General features: G+C 42.8%; 1 protein-coding gene across 3 annotated transcripts in view; it reads left to right on the top strand.

The window, feature by feature from the left end:
* Positions 1 to 15167, top strand: part of LOC126938037 (stimulated by retinoic acid gene 6 protein-like) — a 69482-nt gene that overhangs the window by 51598 nt on the left and 2717 nt on the right. For 2 of the 3 annotated variants that reach the window (XM_050762110.1, XM_050762108.1), the window contains exons 13-19: positions 776 to 857; positions 1045 to 1093; positions 1563 to 1680; positions 2745 to 2864; positions 4131 to 4294; positions 5027 to 5173; positions 5801 to 8688. In XM_050762110.1, coding sequence (XP_050618067.1) covers positions 776 to 857; positions 1045 to 1093; positions 1563 to 1680; positions 2745 to 2864; positions 4131 to 4294; positions 5027 to 5173; positions 5801 to 5946 — 826 coding nt within the window. In that variant the 3' untranslated portion in view covers positions 5947 to 8688. Of the gene's footprint in view, positions 1 to 775; positions 858 to 1044; positions 1094 to 1562; positions 1681 to 2744; positions 2865 to 4130; positions 4295 to 5026; positions 5174 to 5800; positions 8689 to 15167 lie in introns of those variants that run through there. The other variant, XM_050762109.1, reaches the window with a different exon arrangement.

Below are 15167 nucleotides of genomic sequence, written 5' to 3'. Positions count from 1 at the left end.
GGTTTAAGTAATTCTCCTGCCTCAGCCTCCTGAGTAGCTGGGACTACAGGCACATGCCACCACACCTGGTTATGTTTTCAACTGTTTTTAAATCTTACTACATAGGTAATATATATTCATCATAGAAAAATAAGAAAATATAGAAAGAAAAATAGGCCAGGTGCAGTGGCTCACACCTGTAATCCTACCACATTGAGAGGCCTAGGCAGGGGGATGGCTTGAGTCCAGGAGTTTGAGACCAGCCTGGGCAGTATAGTGAGACCCTGTGTCTACAAAAAGTTAAAATAAAAAAAATTAGCTGGGCATGGTGGCGTGTTCCTATAGTCCCAACTACTTGGGAGGCTGAGGTGGGAGGATTGCTTGAGCCCAGGATGCAGAGGTTGCAGTGAGCCAAAATGGTGCCACTGTACTCCAGCCTAGGTGACAGAGTGAAACCCTGTCAAAAAAAAAAAAAAAAAAAAAAAAAAGAAGAAGAAGAAGAAGAAGAGAAGAAAGAAAGAAAGAAAAAAGAAACAAGCCACACATAATCTCATCTATCAGATTCAGTCACCATTATGACTCAATAAATATACATTATTTTTATAAAATATAATCTAGACTAAAGATCAAGACTTTTAAGGCAACTTGGGGCTACCCGGTGAGCTGCAGTCAGTACAGGGAGGCTAGGGTGCCTACTATCAGCCCTGTAGGCCTTCCTGTGCTATCTATGGGACTCTAATTATGCACAAAGAACCATCAGTTATGGGCACTACTTAATGTCCTACATCTTTTCCAGAAAGCACATAAAGAGGCTATGGGCAGGAGATAAACATTTTCTTCCTTTGAAGTTCCATAACCCGGCCTCCTCAGCGAGCGTGGTGAGTCTGCCAAGGTCTCTCTCTGATCTGAGACTAAGCCATATGCCAAAACCTGAGGGTGAGCGTGACACCCACCTCACTGGGTTGGTGGGTGAACTTCCAATGAGAAAGGGATGCTGGGCACATGTGGCAGAGGTAATGAAGTTTTCTTCCTGCTCTGAGACCTCTTTTTTCCTTTGAACCTCAGGTGGCCATTGCAAGGTACTCTGGCTGGCAAATAGCCTATGTTCTATGGGGTAAGTGCCGATATGTGACCCATCCAATTCAACACACATGCCTTCATCACCTAGGGAGTCCTGGCCGTGAGTGGGGAGGAGAGAGGTGGTCAGAAGCAGCCCTAGCCTCTGCCCTTGAGGGACCTTCAGGACAGAAGGAGAAACATAGTCTCGAGGTCCTCCTCACCACTCGTCCTGAACCCAGGGAGCACATATGCTAAGGGTGGTGGTGACCCAGAGGAGAAAATGACTATCCAGCCCCAGGGCAGGGCTCAGATGCCTTCTAGGGGAGTTGACACTTGAACTGCACCTAGCAGGTAGAGTAGGAAGTGAACAGGAAGGAAGGTGAGGCCTTGCCAGGCAGAAGAAACAGATAAGCAAGCGTGCCAGGGTGTCTGGCAGGAGAAGGGTAGAGGGTGGCCTGCAAGGAGGGGTATAGGGGGTGGCTCACAAAGGACCTTGAGTTACCACCGGCTCCCTTCATTCCTAGGCTACCTCATCATTCACGTGGTGCAGAGCCTATGTGGCATGGCAATCATGTACGGCCTGGTGCTGCCCATCGTTCACAACCAGGGCCTGGAGATGCTGCAAGGGCTGGGCATCGGGATGTAAGTGCTGGGCGGGTATCCTGTCATTGCCGTGTTCTGAGAGCTGGTGTGCCCACCAGCTGCTATGTGGACCCATGGTCTTGGCTCTGACCCAGAGATGGCCCATCATAGCAACTTATGGGGAGAGGAAACAGCATTCACAAAAGACTGCCTCTCACACCATTCCGTAACACCATCACAACCGTGTGTGTGTGTTGGGGGAATACATGTACGTCCATTTTCCAGCTGGGAAAATTGAGGTTTAGGAAGGTAAAATGAGAGGCAAGACAGTATGATGGAAGGAGGCAGGAAATCCTGGCAAAGCTTTTGGATCTGCTGTGTGACCTGGGGTAAGTTACTCCACTTCTCTGCCTCTCAGCTTACACATCTGGAAGACAAAGTGAATGTTGGCTTCATTGAGCATTTAGTATGCATCTTTTCTCATAACAGCCTATGAATTTGGTGCTTGTGTTACCTTCCATTTTGCAGACCAGGGAACAGAGGCACAGAGAGACTGAGCATTTCCTCCAAGCAGGGGGAGGACTCAGGATTGGGAGCTGGGCAATCTGAAACCAAAGCCTCCTTTTAGCCACTACCTTTCATTGCCACTCAGGGGATGTCAACACAGCATGCAGTGCTCTCTGGGGCCCCTCCCTGCTCTGAGCTTCTTGATTCCATACTTGCCACCTGTGAGTTGGAGGCAGAGCCTGTCCTGTCCACTCTCTTGTGGTATTCTCAGGAACTTCCAAGAACCCCATTCCATTTTTTAATTCCCAACCTGTTAAACTGCTCACCTAGCTGCCACCCCTGGTGAAAGGGACATCCGTGAAATCCTGGAGTAATGGTCTGTGGTCTGGAGCTAGAAGACCTGACCATGTGGTCTTGGGAAGGTCACCTCCCCTTTGTGAGCCTCGATTTTCTCTGCATAGTGAGCATGGGAATGCCTTGTAAGCGTAAAGCATGGAATTCACATTATCATTGTTCTGCCGGGTGGTCAACCTGTCTCGTCTCTCTCACTGGGCATCAGAGAAGGATCTAGCAGAAAGGAAAAGGCTGCCTCAGGATGGCCCCACCTTGTGTTTCAGCCTCACCATATCCATCGTCGTGGGTCTCATGATCCTGCAGATGTGGATTGCTGCCAGCTTCTTCCTACAGCCAAAACTGGGCACAGCTGACAAGCAGAAGCCCCTGGCTCTCAACAACAGGTGACGGTGAAGGAGGGAATGAGAGAATTGTAGGCCTTTGGCTTCAGCCATCTCTGGGTTCTTCCCTGTCCCCCATGCCAGGTTCCTGGGTGGGCCCCACATTCTCTGAGAGGGTGAGGTACAGTGGGTTAGTGGTGGGCTCTGGAGCTGGACTGGCGGGGTCCAGATCCTGGCTGTACCCCTTAGGAGCCATGTGACATGTGGGATCTTACTCAACATCTATGAACCTCAGTTTCCCCATTTACAAATAATTGTGCATACCTCAAAGAGGTGTTGTGAGGATGAAATGTGTCAAAATATGAACTTAGAACAATAGTGCTTGGCACATGGAAATCCTTTCTAATTCATTCATTCAAAGCCATCCATTCATTGGGGGGACAACATGGGCATGAGGGTAAAGAAATAATCCCAGCACAATCTGCCTGTGAGAAGCTCAGTCCACTGGAACAGACAACAGACACATAAACAAGGACAGAGGACGCCAGGGAGTGCAAAAGGAATACAAGAGAAACCTGGAGGAGGAGAGGCAGGGGTGGTTAACACCACTGCAGATGGGTCTCTGGAGCTGAGGTCAGCAGAACGGTAGGATTTCTACAGGCAGAGAAGAGGAGAGGGTGTGGCTGGCAGCCAACACCACAAGGACAAAGGCAGGAAGCCACAAAAGGGCAGGATGTGTTAGAAGATTGAGAATCACAAACGGTTGCCATGCAGTGGCCTTAGTGAGTGACAGGAAGGGGACACAAAGTGACAAGACCAGAAAACCCCTGGGGGGCAGTGAGGGGGCTAAAACTCAGCATGCAAAGTTTGGGCTTTATTCCAGAGACAACAGGAAACCACATGATCAAGTGGTCATTTGGGAAATTTCCTTTGGAAGACTTTGGAACAGCTGCAGCTGGGAATAAGTCCCTGGTGCAACAGACAGTGGGGAAGCCCCACCCTCTACCATAATCAATGACCCAGCTGCAGCCCCGTGAAATTTCTTACCATGCAGGAAGCCTCAAACCCCAAGGATCACATGAAACAATGACTGTCCCCACTGACATTCATCCTTCAATGTGCTCAGCGGCCCCCACACGGTACCTGAGCCATTCCTCACGCCAGTGCTGTGAGGTGAGGGAAGTCAGCTCCCCTTTGAGACACGAGGTCACAAAGCTTTGAGCCTGAACCTGTAGGATTTGATCCTGGGTCTGGGGGACTCCAGAGCCCACCTGCCCAGCCACCTTGCTCTACTGAAAGGTGATGCCTTGGGCTGGCTTCTGTTTGCAGGAAAGCGTTCCACAACTTCAACTACTTCCTTTTCTTCTACAACGTGCTACTGGGCCTGGGTGCCTGCCTTTCCAGGCTGCTCATCAGTTGCCTCCTTGGCACGTGGCTGATTGCCCGCATCGACAGGACTATCATGCAGAATGGCTATGAGGGAGCAGACATGGGTAAGTGACCAGCACCCACCTGGTCACATTCTCTGGAGAGGGCTGGTCTTGCACCTCTGTGGCAGCTGCCTGGGAAGACAAGTATCAGAGGTCCGGAGTTCATGCCTTTCATTTATGCTCAGAGTTTATCTTCCAGCGGAGGCTATACAGCTGAGTAGTAAAGACACATTCAGCACCCTGGTCAAAAGAGAATTCAAGGCTATTACATTCCTGCCCATTTGGCAGACCTTTGGGGTATAGAGGAGGAGGAGTCAAAGGTAGTCAAATTCTGTCTGAACACTTAGAAGTTAATTTATGAATGCACAGCTCTGAAAATTTTTAGGAAGAACATGTCTCAGAATTATTAGTGTTGTTAGTTGGAAACAGTGCAGAAGATGTTCTGTTCAGTTGAAATGCTCCAAATTCAAAGCCATTTCTGATGAAGCAAAAGTAGTTTTTATTTTATTTTGAGCCTAGTCATTCATTCACTCATCTATTCAATAAATGTACTGATGCTTGCTTGGGATTAGCCACAGCAGCTCCTAACCCTTTGAGCTTTGAGTTCCCCATAAAATGGGCAGATTGGAATATGATCTCTAAGAGTCTTGCAGATCTTTATACCTCATTTTCTAGATTCTCAGAAAAGACTCAGGCACCAATGGAGAGCAAACTGGCTCATAGTTATATCATGAAAAGCACAAATGGGGCCACGTCAGGAGGTACTGCCTGGACTGACCTGCCTCTGGATTTCAGGGTTCAGTGCGTGGATTGGGATGCTCTATGTGGACCATTATCACACCAACCCTGTGCTCGTCAGCTTTTGCCACATCCTGATCGCAAATCACAAGGAGAAGAAACTGCAGCAGACCACCAAATACTGGTGCCTAAATCAATCGGCAGGTAACAGCTCCTGTTTGAGCCTATGCTGGATTCAGACAGCAGGAAGTAAATACCCCAAGGCTCCCCGGGATCCCTGAGGTGCCCCAGGTTCCATTTTTCCTGCTCCTTTTCTCTATACTCCATGCCCTGGGTGCCCTTGAACTAGGAAGCCCAGGAGGCTTAGCTCCCAGTCAACCTGACGATGGGACCCACTCAGGCCTTGTGTCCTTGTCCTGTTAGGTGGCCTCCTGCCTTGTTCCTGGAAATGAACTCTAGTTCTGCTAGTGGAGTCCTCCATATCCCATTTGTTTGTGTCTCCAACCCATATCCCAGGCTACATGGCAGATGCCTTCTAAGATGAGGCTACATTTTGATGATTCTGCCCTGTTGCTTACCACAAGATCTCTGAGGCTCTCTGCCTCGCTAGGGCTCAGACTGTGTTAATTGCTATTCCCAACACTGCAGATACTCAATTCTAAAGGACAACTTACATCCCTTCAACCTCCCTCATGTCCCCAGGAGTCCCAGTCCAGCTCCTTCTGCCACATCTTACACATTCCAGGCAGCCCTTGCAAACACTTTGGAGAGGGAGTTCCCCTCCCTGAGACCCCTCACTCCTTCAGTCTGTCTGCTGTGATTCTATCCTAGGTCCCCGTGTCTCAGCTAGGTCCAGAACAAGGTGGTTCCTGTTGCAGACCCTAATCAACAACCCAAGACTCATCATACACAGAAAATTAAAATCAGGGCACAGTTCCCAGGAATCCCAAATTCTGATGGCATGCTTGGAGAGCTGACGCTGGCCCCCATCATCTGCTCCAAAGCCAGGCTAGGACATCTGCCACCAAGAGAGGGCTCAATCTAACCAGAAGCTGTCCCCTGCAGTGAAATGGGATGGCACAGCACCATCCATGCAGATGGCAGACAATATTGGCCACTCATGGGATGGCCACCTGGGCTGAGGAATGAAGTCTCAGGACTATTTCACTCCCTTGGCAAAAAAGATTAAAAAACTAAAGAAAAATCTGTTGAACAAACTTTGCCCATTAATGACTTCCACTATCCGTTGTGGGTAGGCATCCTTGGAGAGTTACCTGTTAAAAAGCACTTAGTTTACCTACAAAGCAGAATTTTATGTCAATGGAGAAGGTGGTAAAATGTGTACATCAGGAGAGTTTAACCATCAGATCCCATTTTTCTCTGGAACAGAATGTGGATTTCAGTATCCTCATTGCTTCCTTCTTGCCAGGCTTTATGGTGGGTGCAAGAGAAGGAAATCCATGATCCTGGCCCCAATGTTGTTGGACAAGCAGGCACACACAGGCTTTCTCTCCCATTGCCACTGGAATGAGGAATGGATCAGAGCTAACTTGGGCCTTAGTCATAAAGCAGATGCACAGATTCTCTGTAATAAGGGTGGGATTACTTGGAAAAGCCACCTGTCTGAAGATACAAAGACAGGGTAGGCAGGTATTCTAGGTGGGGGATCACAAGAGTAAAGTGTGAGCAAGCAAGCCCCAAGCATGTTTGAGGAGGGTGAGTCATGTGACATGTCGTGGTACAGAGCTCTAGGGGCTGGCCAGGACCATCCCAAGAAGGGCCAAATGTTGTGCCAGGAGGCTAGGACATTTGTCCTGTGCAAAGCCCAGTACTTAACCACATTTCATGCTGAAGCACAAAAACCTGGCCCAGGACCTGTACAAAATCTGTCCATTCAAAATTCCTTATGAAGCTTCTGCAGTTATTATGAGGATCCCACCAACAGGGCAAAGGGGAATCCCCATTCCCCTCATGAGCAATTGTAATTCAGTTGTTATTGTTAAGCACCTAATGTAAACCTAGTCCTGTTGCTAGGTGTTTGCCAGCATTGTCTCTTTTTAGTTTAATCTCTAACCGAGCTTCATCATCCTGCTTTTTAGAAACTGAGAAAACCAAGACTCAAAGTGTTGGGATTCCCATGCCACCACTTTGTAGGTGTGTGATAGCAGCCCAATTACTTTGCCTTTATTCACTTTTCTTATCTATAAAAAGACAGTAATACCCCCTAACACCTAAAATTGTTTTGAGGAAAAAAATGAGTTAATAGAGGCAAACACTCTTAAGATAGTGTCTCACACATCCTAAACTCTCAATAGATATTAGCTATTGTTATTTGTCATATAACACTCTGTGATGATATGATTAATATCTGCTCACCCTCTCACTAAAATATCAGCTCCATAAAGAAAGAGGCCTTCTCAGGTTTTGCTCACTATCACCAACCACATACCTATAACATAATCAGATCTTGGAATCAATAAAATAATGAGATCAAGATGAATAAATCTTTTGACTATGAATTCACTTACCAAAATCAATCCTGGCATCATGGTGTGAATGAATAGTGAGTGAATACCCACTGGAAACCTTGCAGTGAATTGAGGAGGCTAATATGTAAACAGCGCTCTGTGATCCAACCCACTGCATGTAATAACATCAGCTTGTATAAGTTCTATGGAGGCTTGGAAAAGAAAACTGCTAATTCTGCCTGTGAAAAGTTAGTGAAGAATTTCCAGAGGAAGCGACATGGGAGCTGGATGTGACATAGGGCATTCTTATTTGTGTTGGGGAAAAGGCAAGGCATACCTTCCAGCTTTGAAGTTTCCTGGGAGTTTGGAGATCATGCTAGATGAAGACACTCAACATGAAGAAGCTTTATTTGGGACCACTAGGCCTCATTGCTTTCTAGGGATCAGATGAGGTAGACACAGAATGTATTAACAGAAGCATAATATTTAAAAGAACCCAGTGTCAATCTTAGGTAGTAGAGCTTCAGGACTACCTGTTCCCATGCCACCATCAGGCAGGCTCAGACAAGACACCAAGGGTGTCTGAAGACCCTGGTAGCCTTCAAGGTCACAGGCATGAACACAACCTGAGGAACTTGTGAGACATATCAAAAGAACCAACATACACATTATAAGAGTCCCATTAGGGGAAGAAAGAGAAAAATGAGAAGAAAAATATTTGAAAAAATTAATGGCTGAAAACTTTCCAAATTAAATGAAAGACATGAATCTACACACCCAAGAAGCTTAATGAAGCTGGATAAACTCAATGAGATATACACTGAAACACATTATAGCCAAGTTGTTGAAAATCAAAGATGAAGAAAAAAATCTGGAAAGATGCAAAGGGGAAAAGACTCATCACAAGTGAATGATCCTCAATAAGATTAACAGTGGATATCTTATCAGAAACCATGAAGGCCAGAAGGTAATGTGATGATATATTTTAACTGATGAAAGAAAAAACTGTCAATCAAAAATTTTATATTTGGAAAATTGTATCCTTTGAGAGAAGAAGAAATTCAGATATTTCCAGATAAACAAAAGTCAAGGTAGTTTTTCACTAATAGACCTGCCATAAAAATATTTTAAGTGAGTTCTTCATGCGGAAGTAAAAGTATATAGTACCTCAAAGCCATGTGAAGAAATAAAGATCACTGATAAAGGCACCTTCATTAATAAATAGAAAACCTAGTAGTATTGTATGTTTCATTTAGAGTGCCTTTATTTCCTCTATGACTAAAAAAGCAAAAGCATAAATCACTTATGATAAATCTATGTTATTGGGCACACAATGTATAAAAATGCAATCTATGACAGTAACTTTATAAAGGGGAAGGGATGAAAATGTATGGGAGCAGGGTTTGTTTATAATTGAAACTAAGTTGGCATCAGTCAAACTAGGTTGTCATAAGTTTAAGATGTTAATTTTAATACCCAAGGTAACAACTAAGAAAATAACTAAAAACATGCAGAAATGGGAAATGAAGATAATCAAAATAGTACACTATAAAAAAATCAACTAAACACAAAAGGACTGAAATGAATGAATTGAAGAACAAATAACATATGAGACATACAGAAAACAAATCGATAAATAGCAGAAGTGTATCCTTCTTTCTCAGTAATTACTTTAAATTTAAATGTATTAGAATCATCCAGTTATAAAGCAGGGGTTGGCAGAGAAGATAAAGAACATAATCCATCTATATACTGTCTACCAGAGACTTATTCTAGATCTGTAAACAAAAAAGATTGAAAGTAAAATGATGGAATAAGATATTCTATGCAAATCATAACCGAAAAAGGGCCAGAGTGGCTAGATATTATCAAAACAAAAAGATTTTCAGAAAAAATGGGTTAAGGAGATAAAGAAATGCATTATGTATTGAAAAAGGGTTTAACCCACCAGGAATATATAACAATTATAAACATATGCATATATGCATATATAACGTTAGACTCCAAAACATATGAAGCAAAATTGACAAAATTGAAGGGAGAAATAGACAGTTTTACAATAATAGTTAGAGACTTCAAGACCTCATTTTCTTTCTTTTTTCTCTCTCTCTCTCTTTTTTTTTTTTTTTTTTTTTTTTTTTGTGAGACTGGATCTGACTTCATTGCCCAAGCTGGAGTACAGTGGTATGATCTCAGCTCACTACAACTTGCACCTCCTGGGCTTAAGCAATCCTCCCACCTCAACCTCTTGAGTATCTGGGACTACAGGCCTATGCCACCATGCCTGGCTAATTTTTTCTTTTTTCTTGTATTTTTTTGTAAAGATGAGGTTTCACCATGTTGTCCGGGCTGGTCTCGAACTCCTGGCCTCAAGTGATCGACCCACTTTGGCCTCCCAAAGTGCTGTGATTGCAGGCATGAGCCACTGTGTCCAGCCAATACCTCACTTTCAATGGATATAAAAACCAGACAGAAGATTTATGAGGAAATGGAGGACTTGAACAACACCATAAATCAATAAGTTCTATCAATACATACAAAACACTGTATACAATAACAAAAGAACATGTATTCTTCTCAAGTGTATATGGAACCATTTCCAGGATAAACCATATGTTAGGCCCTTTAAAAGTCTTAATAAATTTTAAAAGACTGAAATCATATGATCATCAAGAAGTACATGCAGACTGCTCTAAAACAAAACTCATTGGTTTCAGTGACTAATTTCAGGACTTGGTGTTAGTTCACTGGGAGAAGATAGCTGTTTCTAGGCAAATGTCCCGGCCCAAGTGTCTTATCTGAAATACTGCAGGTCAGAGAAAATTTCTGTGATAAGTTCTATTCTGTTATTCTGTTAACAAGGTATGAAGGAGATATGCAGGTATTTCAGAATGCAAGCATGAGGGCTTCTGCTTTATGGATCCTCCCTGACACCATTTTGGTTAGAGTTTTGACACAAGTGACTCCATTTTGTATTGTTCACTTCCACATTAGATACTCCCCATGAGACCACAAGGTATAGGCTGGGAGAGAGAAGGCGTTGTAACAAGAGTAGGAACCACAGGCATTTGGACCACTTCTTCTTGTAACTTACTTGTGCCTTCAGGTCCTGTTCAGGCTCAATCATATATATATATACACACACACACACACACACACACACATACATACACATATATATATATATATATGTATACCGCTTCCATTGGATGATGAAGTGTTGCTGTGCATGGCAACTTTATGGGTTGATGGATCAGATAACACCAAGTTCATGATGGGCAGCTCAGGGCACGTAGTAACTTGGTGGCCCATGCATGATCAAGCATTCAGTTTCTCCTAAGTCCCAGTAGCAGGTCAAGAGCCATCTCTTAAAAGAAGATTAGTTATCTGTAGATGATTAGTACCTTTCTCCAAAATCCTAAAGACAGGAGCTGCAATTTACCTATAGGATGTCAAAGGCTCTCAACAGCATCCCTATCTGCTGCTAACACCTCAAGTACCATTAAATCTGCTGGATCAATGATTCTTGTGGCAGACCAAGTGGCAGACCAGCTTGGACAGCTGCCTGGACCTTTGCAGAACCTTCTCCTATTTTTCTAACCCACTCAAAACTAGCAGCTTTTTGGGCCACTTGGAAGGCCAGAGTAACATACCTAAATGAAGAATGTGTTGCCTCCAAAATCCAAACAGCCCCACCAGGCATTGTGTCTCTTTCTGGTTGTAGGAAGTGCTAGATGCAACATCTTTCCCTTCACTTTAGAAGGGATAGGTTGACATACCCCATACCACCCAACCCCTAAAAATTTCACTGAGGTAGAAGTCTTATGAATTATAGTTAGATTTATTTCCCACTTTTCTGACACGCAAACGTCTTACCAATAAGTCTAGAGTAGTTGCTACTTCTCATTCATTAGGTCCAATCAGTCTAATGTCATTAACGTAATAGACTAGTGTGATATCTTACGGCAAAGAAGGGTGATCAAGATACCACAAGAATGTTTCAGTTTCTGAAATCAATGTCAGTTTGGAGCCAGTGTCCAGCAGCCCCTGAAATGTCTGATTATTTCCTTTTCCTCAATACACAGTTACCTTGGTAAAGAGCTGTATGTCCCTTGTGGAAGGCTGAGAGATTAACAGTACTGTCTAAATTTTCAGTTGTGTCCTTCCTTGAGGGGGCCCAACTTCCCCTTCATTCAAAGGGTTCCAAGTGTATAAACAGGCCCAAAACTTGGAATTGATTGAGGAGACATGATTTTTTGTTTTTAGATTCAAATTAGACTTTTGGTGACTTGACCTGGAATTTTTCTGCTTATATGGATCATATAAGAATTTAGTAGACTTCCTATTTCACTTCTAAGAACACTGTAATTAACTAGTCCTACAATATGCTGTAGTCAAGCAAAAGAACCCAGAAAAGTAGTGAAGTAATTTAGTCTGAGTCTGAAGACCTGAGAACCTGGGAAGCTGCTGGTGTAAATGAGTAGCCAACATTATAGGTCTGTGCAAGTCAGATAATTCTCATTGTTTCTTTGACTCAGCTATTCATTATGGTAATTTAGCCCACCTTGTCTGGGCTGTTGAGCCTCCACTTGACCCCTGCCAGTCCAAAATCCAAATACTCCCCTTGCATTTAGGTTTTCCAGTTGAGTGACTGCTGTTTCCACTGTAAGGTCTGGCCTACAGAGAAGAGAAATTGCAGAGCTCTTTAAGGATACTGGAGCTCCTCTCACAAATGTATTTCTCAAAGTATTGGAGAAAAACATGTCTTCTGGACCCTTCGGTGTGGGTGATTGGGTTTTAAATGACAAATTCACATTAACATTCCAATATCCTTGAGCCTTTAAGTCCCTTCTACTTTAAACCAAGAAAGATCAGTCTTTTCCAATTTGCTCATCTTTTGATCCATGACTCAGCAAACTAACCAAACAAATTGTCCGAGCTCTTTCTAACTTCTCAAGCTGCAAAATCTCTGCTTAGTGAGCCCATTTAATAAATTCAGTCTGGTTCAGCTTTATGCTCCTTCACCATTATCCCATACCTTTAATATCCATTCCCACACATGTTCCCTGGATCCCTGCTTATATAAATTAGTAAACTCAAGCAGATCTTCTGGAGTGTAGTGTACCTCCTCATGCGTCACACTTTGTACCTAACCTTAGGGGCCTGCTGGGACTTGAGTCTAGTTAGAGGTCTAGAGAGGGGTGGTGGGGGTAGATCTTGAGAAGAATCATCATTATTATCTTTCATGGTAATTAACTCATATAATGTTGTTATTTCTTCAGACAATGCAGGGTTGATGCCCTCAGATAGAGGTTGAATGGCTGATACTACTGTGGGTGGGAAGCTATTTCTGTTGGGAGTGGGAAAGCCCCTTTTTCTGGGAGTGGGGATACCTCTTCCATTGGCAAAGAAGACTTCAAAATTTAGAAGCTCTATGTCCCCAGCTTCATCAAAATTTTCTCTCACATCCCCATCCCAACGTATAGAACCCTGTTTCCCAATGAAGGCCTGAACTTTAACAGTGGACACCCTGGGAGGCTTGGAGTTCAACTGGCTTGTAATTCATCCAATTGCTGGGATAAGATCCTATGTCTGATTTTCAGTAATTTCAGTTGTGCAACTACAGGAGATAAGTCTCTCCCTCAGGGCGCACCTAGACACTCTGAATTAAGTCATTTATGTAGCTCTTGAGCTTGGAATTCAAATACTTGACTCAAATAGCTTTTCTTTCACCTCTTTATCCAGTAGTGAAAGCAATCAACTGACATTATTATATTTCTTAGTTTTCAAAAAATGTTTGGAAGTATCATACACAGACTTACTTACTTCTTTCCTTCTTATAAGTAGTTAATTAGAAGTACCCAATCCAGATATTTTGCACATCTCTATAAATAGTTCACTACATGGACTATCAGTGCTCTCTCTACTACTGGAAATAAAGTCATTAGCATCTTTATATCTAAACAGATTAGAGCCATTTTCAGAAACCCCAAAACCAGTTCAGAAAACTGATCCTTAAAATTCTTTTCCTCTATTCTTAGTGTCAAAATCTGTGTGTGTTAGGGTTCTCCAGAGAAACAGAACCAATACGATAAATAGAGAGATAGATATAGATATATAGATACAGATAGCTAAGAGAAGATTTGTTATGATTACAGAGGCTGTGAAGTCCTACACTATGTTATAGTCAAGCAATAGAACCAGTAAAAGTAGTGATGTAATTCAGTCTGAGTCTGAAGACCTGGGAACCTGGGGAGCCACTGGTGTAAATTCCACAGTCAGAAGGCATGAGAACTAGGATCTCCGATGCCCAAAAGCAGGAGAAGTTGGATGTCCCAGTTCAGAGAGAGAGAGAGAGAGAGAATTCACCCTTCTTTCACCTTATTGTTATACTTGGGCCTTCAAAGGATTAGATGATCTCCACTCACATTATGTAGGTCATTTTTTAAATTATTCAGCCTACTGATTCACATGCTTATCTCTTCTGAAAATAGCCTCACAGATACACCCAGAAATGTTTTCTTAGCTATCTGGGCATCCCTTAGCCTAGTCAAGTTGACACATAAAAATAACCATCACACAAATACTTGGGCAGGGCTGGCTTCCTCTGGTCTTTCTGGTCACAGCAAAAAATGTCACCTCAATGAGAACATTTCTGAACCCCCCACCCAATGACTTTCCTGCCCCACTCTCAGCACCCTACTAGAAAGTGGAGGACTTACACTACCAGATATTGGGACTTAGTTTAAAACTATAGTAATGAAGGCTGTCTGGGCTACTAGTGCAAGGATAGAAATGAAGAGAAATAGAATACAGAGCCCAACTCAGACCCACACATTTGGGCATTTTATGTATGATGAAAGAGGTGTGCAGAACAGTAGGGAGAACATAGTCTTTTCAGTAAGTGGCCCAGGTCGGCTGGTTCTCCATATGGGAAAGAAATGAATCTTGACTCCTAACTCATACACTATAAACAAAAACCAATTCCAGGTGGATTGTAAATTTAAATGTGAAAGTTTAAAACAATATTTACAGTAGATAATATCAGAGAATATTTTCATGACTTTGAGGCAGGCAAGGATTTCTTAGGTAGGACACAAAGTGTACTGGCCATAAAGAAAAAAAAGGATAAATTGGGACCTATTAAAATTGTAACATCACTTCATTAAAAGACACCTTCAAGAGAGTAAAAAGGCAAGAACAGAATGGGAATACATATTTGCCAGATTTATGTGAAAAAGCCTCATATTTATGATATGCAACTAACTCCCATAAATAAATGAGAAAAAAGACAGACAATATGCCAGGAAAATTGGGCAAAAGATTTGACTAGACATTCCACAAAAAGACATTCCACATCCAAATGTCCAACAAGTATATGAAATGTGTCCACGTTGTTACTAATCAGGAAAATGCAAATTAAAACCATAATATGATACTACCATGTAGTGGCTAAAATAAAAACAAGAGACAATATCAAGTGTTGGTGAGGATGTAGAGCAACTGGAACTCTCATACACTGTTGTGTGTAAACTGATACAACCACTTGCAAATTCTTTGGTAGTATCTCTTAAAGATGAACATACACATATTCTATGACTTAGCAATTCCACTCTTAAGTATACACCCAATAAAAATGCCTACATATGTTCACCATGCAAAAGAATGGTCAGAACAGCATTATTATTGGTAGTCTCCAAATTGAAAAAATCCAAATGTGTTTCAATAAT

Source organism: Macaca thibetana, chromosome 15 (genome assembly GCF_024542745.1).
Source record: "Macaca thibetana thibetana isolate TM-01 chromosome 15, ASM2454274v1, whole genome shotgun sequence".
Taxonomy (NCBI): Eukaryota; Metazoa; Chordata; class Mammalia; order Primates; family Cercopithecidae; genus Macaca; species Macaca thibetana.
This window is presented reverse-complemented; position numbering and strand designations above follow the sequence as displayed.